General features: G+C 42.3%; 1 protein-coding gene across 1 annotated transcript; it reads left to right on the top strand.

Annotated features, from left to right (window-relative positions):
• Positions 1 to 86: 86 nt before the first annotated feature.
• Positions 87 to 7,218, top strand: pigu (phosphatidylinositol glycan anchor biosynthesis, class U). Its single transcript, XM_034869645.1, has 12 exons — positions 87 to 141; positions 791 to 855; positions 1,629 to 1,688; positions 2,033 to 2,095; positions 2,243 to 2,352; positions 3,916 to 4,016; positions 4,283 to 4,380; positions 4,615 to 4,769; positions 5,222 to 5,365; positions 5,453 to 5,577; positions 6,198 to 6,340; positions 6,805 to 7,218. Exons 1-12 carry the CDS (start codon positions 87 to 89, stop codon positions 6,916 to 6,918), a joined length of 1,233 nt encoding a protein of 410 aa, XP_034725536.1. The 3' UTR covers positions 6,919 to 7,218.
• The last annotated feature ends 540 nt before the right edge of the window (positions 7,219 to 7,758 follow it).

Genomic DNA, 7,758 nt, shown 5'->3' with positions numbered 1-7,758 from the left:
ATTGTCCTCTGTAACAGAAAATTAGTTTACACACAAGTACACACATAGTTACAATTAATCATAATAACATAGCTGCAAGTAACACAATGTATAGTCACAAGAACATGAGGCCATGGAGGATGCTTCAGTCTGCTGAGGGCAGTGATGGCACAAGAGTGAAGCATGAGTTTCGGGGGGTAAACTATTCAGGCTGCAGGTTATGAGCATGTGGACTGTGATAATGCGGCTAAACACTGCAACAACAATATTACTTGCAATAAACAGATATTAAGCTACAGTTGGTAAGAGCAGTTTTGTCATATTAAGGGCTGGATACTGAATTAAATACGTTTTAGGCACCGACCGAATTTCCTCCTTAGTATCGAAAAACGCCTCGTCCTTAAATCCCAAGTTTTATTATGTAAAGGGTAAATCTCATCAGTGTCAGTGAGCCAATAAGCATGCAGCGTGCTTGTGCTAAGATCTAATGTCAGCCTAATGTTACACGTCGTAGAGTAGAGATGTTCCGATACCAGTAATCATGTTTTTTAGTTAAAATAGATTGAACAAAATTGGTGTAGAAAAAGGTTTTGTTTAGGAACCAGTACTAAAGTTACCATACTGGTTTCTATACTCATACTGATATTGAAGATTTTTCCCTGGTCATATCTGCTGGAACCCTCTATATCCTGACAGTACTAAAAGACAGATGATCTGCTGGAAGAAGTCTCGCCCCTCTGCCTCCTCCTGTTGCTGCTGATGGAACCGGGTGAAACCATTCATGACACACGTTCTGTTTCTTTGTTTGCAGTTGTTGAAGGCTTGGCTCTGCTCGACTTGGGAGTCTCACCGTACTCTGGAGATGTTTTCCATGAGGTGAGACACACACACACACACACACACACACACACACACACACTTACACTGATTTATGTATATATTCCCTGACTTAGTAAAAGTCTTCCTCTGAGTGGTCTTCAGCTACCACTTTGTGCTTAATGAGAACTGGTTTTGCCCCGCCTTGTTGGTGGAGGATTGGTCCTGGGTGGATAATACTTGCAGACAGTATTCATGACAGAGGAAGTACTTCCCATCCTCGGCATGTTTTTTTCAAATTTAAAAAAAGAAACTCAGAATCAGAATTAGATCCAAAATTTGCTATGGTGTTTTGCTACATGCTGAAGAAGGAAGAAACTTGAGTATTGTTTGTCACATGAAATGGTACAGTACAATGAAGTGAAATGCAGCCCATCCCAAGCATTACAGGGTTCAACGTCAAGGTTTTTAGTCAAAAACATTTGGGGAGAAAAATGTTTGACTAAAACATCAAATTGTTGTAAAAAACGTCAAAGAAAGCCCCAAAAACCGCTGGAAAAATGTTGGGAAAAAAAAACAAAAAACAAATCCTTTGAATATGTCTTAAATGTTTTTTTTTCGGGGGTTTTAAACATTAAAAAATGTTGAAAGAAAAAAAAAAATCCCCAAAAACCTGATTGATTCAATAGGCATTCTCTGATAGGTGCACTAGAACAATAATGACATGGATGATGCAATGATGCCTGAACAGGAGAGTGGTTTGGGAACACACTAGTCTCGTTAAATATGTGTTGTTGTTTGTGCTCTAAGACGTCCTTTTCTTTCCTCTTCAGACTCCTCTCATCATTTACTTCTTTCACTTTTTGGTGGACTATGCTGAGATAACATTTATGGTGAGTAATAAGAAGAGAAACGTCTTTTTTCAGTTTCATGTTTTGTAAATCAATCAAAAAGCGACTGCATGTAGAATAAGTATAAATACCAAGAAACAGTTCACTTTTGAGAAAATATGCCATTAAAAAACAGACTGAGATGTTAATTCTTTGGGATTTGCATCAGATTAAATCTACAGGGAGGTTTCCTGTAATGTGAGCTCAGCAGTCTGCACAATACTTTATTTTAAAGTGCGTCTTCTCTTGTTGTAAGACATGTCTGTGTCCAGTGATTTGAAAAGAAGGATATGGATATGTCATATTTGAGAGGCTCGGCCGCTCATTCTGTCTTTCTGTGTCTTTAGTTGGCGGATGTGATCACTGCTGTGGCTCTGTACATGGCCGTGAAGGACTACAACAAACAAGTGGTAGGAAAACAGAAACCGCTTCCCCGCCACATGGCTGAGTAGTTTCTAGATATATTACACAGTTGAAATGTTGATATCCAGTGTGTTACTTGGTCTTCATTTTTACCGTGTTGTAACACGTTGAATGTGCTGTTGATGCTGTTTCAGTTCAGAAAGCAGAAATATGCCCTGGAGGCAGACCGCTACCCTCTGGACTGCCTGGAGCTCATCAGGAGTCCCAAAGAGATGTACTACATCCCTCTGAAAGTAGCCATGTTGTAAGTACAAGCACACGTTTCCACGCAGCACACACCCAAATATCATAGAGATGGTCACCATGGTGGAGCTCTCGCTGGGACTGTGTGTCAGACTACTTGCTGAAATCAGAGCTTGCTGTCTTTCAGAAAAAATAAGGTAAACCTTTATTGATACCCGGTAGTCGCCCCAACACCTGATCAATGTGAATGCAGCCTAACTTTTCCTCTACGGCTACCAGTTTTGATTTCCTTTTTTTTTTTTTAATGACCAAATACCTGCAAAACTACCGAGGGACAGCGAGCGCCATCTGCTCAACCAAGATGGTGAACATTCTACCTGCTATTAGGGCTGTAACGATACACCAGACCCAGGGTTTGGTTGTGTCTCGATTTCTGACCCACGATTCGATACAAACCATGATTGTTTTGGGGGTGGGGTGGGGGGTGCAGGAGAATTATACTCAGTAAACGTAATACAACTTTTATTGTGCCACATGGCATCGTTTTGTCATTGATCATATCCCACACAGTTATACAACAGATACCCTATTTATTGATATTGATTGATTTCATTGTTGATCGACCCAGATGACACGCTCGGTTATTTTTATTATGATTGACCACGGTTAACAACTCTGAGCTAACCCATGAATTCATCAGTAACGTTAACTGTATAGAAAGACGACTAATCTAATGGTAATTTAGCTAGCTAGACCCCCCCTCCTGTCTGTCTGCCTCATACGTGCGGTATACTAGCCAAACCCGAGGTGGGGCCAGAACCAATGGGACGTCAAAACCAGAGGTCACGCACCACTTTAGTGTTTTTAACGGTGCACGACCTAGCGATCTAGCAAACTGAGAGGACTAATACTAATAGTAAGTAAGTGAAGATGTGGAAGCAGTGGATCTGGATGGGAAGGATAACTCTGGTTGGGGGGCGTGTCACGATCCTGGCTCCTGTCTCTGAGACACAGGTTCATGGATCTGAGGGGCACACTTTTGTTTCATGTTGCATATGGTTACAGCCCTGTCTGCTATGTTAGCATTTTAGCTCTAAGCAGCACTGTGCCGAAGTACAGCCTCACAGAGCTAGCATGGCTTGCCTTTTACTGCTCCCTACACAGCTATGTTTATTAGTGGATAACCAATAACAACAAAGTGTTAATTGACTATTGTATATTTGATCCTCTATTTACAATGTATAAAGACATCATGGACATTGTCATACATGAGTTAAAGTTCCTAATAAAAGTTGAGGCTAATTTAAAACGACACAAACTATTAAATGTAATTACTTTGCAAGACATTGTAGTTGTTTCCTCGACGTCCTCTGCCACCCGAGCTCGTACGCAGCCATCATCTCATTGTCCTTCTAAGAAGACAGCCGCCAGTTGGGCTTCACTAACTCAACTCCCTCCGCTAACGGCCCATTCAAATCAAATCCTTCAAAAAGCCTTCTCCAGCGTGGGCAAGGGGGGGGGGCGACAGGATTAGGCCAGTGGCTTGTGATATTTACCTGCCCGACCATTAGCATCAGACAAGTCTTCCCATAGTTTTACCATCACACTGTTTCTTCTCTCACAGTTACCTATTGAACCCGTTCACCATCCTGTCCTGCGTTGCCAAGTCTACCTGTGGCCTGAACAACGCTGTCATCGCCCTCTTCGTCCTCTCTACAATCAAAGGTCCAGTTTAATTTTAATAAACAAGTGTGACGTGATTTTCTGGATCCATAACTAAAATGTCTACCTGTGTGGGACACAACTGTTTTCTCTAGGTCTTAATGTGTAATAAAATTATAAAATATAGAAATAAAATGTAAAGTCATTTCACAACTGGAGCTGCCACTGTATTGTATTCATAAATAGAGCTCTTTGAATGCTTTGACTGTCGGAGTTAAAATGACATTAACAATGAAAAGGTGAATTCATATTCTATGTTCATGTTGCAGGAAATGTTTTGCTGAGCGCTGTGTTTCTGTCCTTGGCCACGTATCAGTCCATCTATCCCCTCACTCTGTGCGCTGCAGCGCTGCTCTATTTGATGCAGGTATGAAAGGACACATGCGTATTCAAAGAGTCTTCATGCTCCGTCTTTTGTGTCACTCTTTCACCATGTCTCTTCTGTCCCTTCCTCTCCATTTGCTCCTTTATCACCGGTTTTCTTTTTCCTGCTTCAAAACCCTCCTCATTATGTCTCTCGGCCTTTTTTACATTGGAGTTTGATCTCCTGGATTTCTGCCCATATTGAAGCCGTCCTATGTCTCTGATTCTCCTCCTCCAGCGTCAGTACATCCCGGTGAACTACCGGCGGGCCAGCTTCTGGTGGTTCATAGCCCAGTATGGCTTCATGTACCTGGGCAGCCTGTTCGTCATCGTCTGCCTCTCCTTCTTCCTGCTCGGCTCGTGGGACTACCTGCCGTCTGTCTACGGATTCATGTGAGTGCTGAACTGACCATGTTAGCCAAGCTTAGAGGTTCCCTGACGTGGTCATACTCAGATTCTACTCAGAATAGGAGTCTGATACTGCTCCACTGGGCTGTGATTAGGGGGGGTGTTTCAACCAAACCAGGAAAGTTTGTGGCTTAGGCCTGCTGGGGGGTAGGTTAGGCCCGGTGGGTTACCGGGCTTGCGGTACACTGGGGGAGCCCTGCAGACACATTTAGGGAACTAAGAAACAGTTTTACCCTTACATAGTTAGAGCGCTGACAGCTTTTATGTTTTACTGTTAAATGTCCCTCCCAAATGTCCCAATTCTTTAGTAACCACATGTTCATGTTATGTGTTTACGTTTCATAATGGCTGATTAAATATCATCACACTTTTAAAATTTCTCAAATATCCAGCAGTAGTCGTAGTGTTAACCATCTGTGTATCCCCCCCCCACACAGTCTTTCCGTACCAGACCTGACCCCGAACATTGGTCTCTTCTGGTATTTCTTCGCTGAGATGTTTGAACACTTCCGCCTCTTCTTCCTCTGCGTCTTCCAGATCAACGTCTTCTTCTACACCATCCCCCTGTCCATCAAACTCAAGTGAGTCCTCCCGCCGCCTCACTTCCTAATGAATGCAACTAATAAGACTAGATATCCTTCACATAGTTGTGTGTTTCTGTGTTCCAGAGACCATCCCGTGTTTCTGATCTTCATGCAGTTAGCTGTGATCTCCATCTTTAAGTCCTACCCCACTGTTGGAGACATCGCTCTCTACCTGGCCTTCCTTCCTGTCTGGAGTCACCTGCACAGATGTGAGTGGAGCAAACAAAGGAAGAAGATGTTGTGTATTACAAATCACAAAATATCCCAGTACGTCTTTAGTAAGTAGTTATTTTGAGTCCGGTCCAATATTTATTTTTCACAGCTGACACAGCTGCCCGGAGCAAACTCAAGTTCAAGAAATGAGATAAAATGGAATTAACGTAATTAAAACTTTGGTTAAACACTACAGAATACAGGAAAGAAAGGGCATTTAATCTTTTATTTTGTCCAATAAAATACGCCCGGATTGTCTCCCAATATGTCAAAGTAGAGCTGAAGTTGTCAGTAATTCAGTCATTTATTCTTTAGCTAAAATGATAATAAGAATATGACATAAATGGAAATGATGACGTGCTGGTGGCCGTAGATTAACCAACAGGGGATCGGATAACACTTTAAATGTTGTCCTCATTGGACTATGAGATGTGTGTCCCAAATGTAATAACAATCATCCAAAGGTTGTTTGGACATATTCAACTTTCAACAACATTATGCAATAACATAAATGATCAATAAAGCTCTCCAAAAAGTATGAATTTCCGACTGCATGCTATGTTGATTTAATTGGGTGTGTTAAACCATGGTCTGTCCTGGTTTTTGCCCTGTTCAGTCTTGAGGAACATCTTCTTGGTGTCCTGCGTCCTGCTCGCCTGCTCCGCTCTGTTTCCTGTCCTCTGGCACCTCTGGATCTACGCCGGCAGCGCCAACTCCAACTTCTACTACGCCATCACACTGCTGTTCAACGTGGCGCAGGTAGGCGGGGCTGGACGGGAGCCGGGGGGGAATAAACGTGTTTACTAGTCCATTATCAAAATGTGGATGGCCCTTCACAAACTTGTCCTTTTTTATGAATATTGACCACCACCATCAATTTTAAGTATTCCTATTGGCTTAGAATTTGACATTTACACTTGCATGAACTGGGCTAGACGCTCCAGGATCATGCGCCATCTTGAAATAGGTTTGCGGTGAGGGACATACAGAACGTACTGCTCCGCCTTTTCTACTTTAAAAAAAAAAATTAATTTAGGAATCTTTACAAACATTCAGTCATCACAGTTCATGACATAAGATGTTATTTTATATTTATAATTTATACTGATAATTTGTCTTTTCAGCTAGCTGATACCATTAAAACAATTCTTTTTACTATTAATAATAATATTATTATTACTTCTGAGGACTGTATCTGTGTACTAATATGTATTTCCCCTCAGATTCTGCTGGTGTCGGATTATTTCTACGCCTTCTTGAGGAGAGAACATCATCTCACCTACGGATTGTATCTGAAGAGAAAAGACGGCTCAGAGGCTACACTCGTTCTTAAATAAACACACACACACAGACACACACACACACACACACACACACACATCACCAACTGGCTGGCAGCCGCAACGAGCAAAAGAGAGACTGCTCGAGGTCTCAATTCACCTCAAAGGGAACAAACACAAAGTGAGGAGGATAAAGACTTTGAGAGCCACACTGGTCCTCAGACAGGACGTTAACACACACACACGCAGTAAGTGTTTCTGGGACTACTTGATATACAAAGAAGTCACAACATACTACATGACAGACACATGCTGACATGGGATGTAGAAATCTTGGTCGTGCCACGTGAGACAAACCTCTAAATATCTCTATTTGTCCTCTGGAGAACTCTTATTTTGAAGCCTCTCCCGACCTGTGAGGGAGGCTTTTATTTTGAAGCTTTTTGTCCTGCTGAGCCAGACCATGGATCATTTTCTTTCGGCGCTGTATTTATTCTGCAGCTCCGCCTGGACAGCCTTTATTTTGAAGCACCAACTCTCACGCAGCTTTTTTTCTGGAAGGAAACGTCACTCTGCTCTGAGGTGGTGGGGGGGGGGCTTTTATTTTGAAGTCTTGTTGGAAAATATTCCTGATATCCAGCCCTCCCACACACATTTTATGTGTGTTTTTCATGTTTACCTGAGTACATCTTTGTTCAAACTGGTTTCCTGTGAAGCCTCTCTTTTTCTACCTGCGTTCTTACAGTCATCCAGTTTTTACCCATCAGTCTGTCGCAGTGCTGCAGCTCATCTCACGTGAAACCAGTCGGGCCAACATGAACCTCATCATGGTACATAAACACTTTCTGGGACTGTGATAGCTTCAGCTCCCTCAACACAGAGATATTTGAGATATTT

The sequence above is a fragment of the Etheostoma cragini genome, chromosome 4 (genome assembly GCF_013103735.1).
Source record: "Etheostoma cragini isolate CJK2018 chromosome 4, CSU_Ecrag_1.0, whole genome shotgun sequence".
Taxonomy (NCBI): Eukaryota; Metazoa; Chordata; class Actinopteri; order Perciformes; family Percidae; genus Etheostoma; species Etheostoma cragini.
Note: the sequence above shows the minus strand (reverse complement) of the source record. Positions and strands in the feature narration are given on the sequence as shown.

Excerpts from the sequence above, each read along its gene's own strand:
- pigu (XM_034869645.1), top strand. The coding sequence starts at position 87 with ATGTATAGTCACAAGAACATGAGGCCATGGAGGATGCTTCAGTCTGCT. Across the intron at positions 5,366-5,452 it reads CCCCTGTCCATCAAACTCAA|AGACCATCCCGTGTTTCTGA; the intron begins GTGAGTCCTCCC and ends TCTGTGTTCCAG. Across the intron at positions 6,341-6,804 it reads TGCTGTTCAACGTGGCGCAG|ATTCTGCTGGTGTCGGATTA; the intron begins GTAGGCGGGGCT and ends ATTTCCCCTCAG.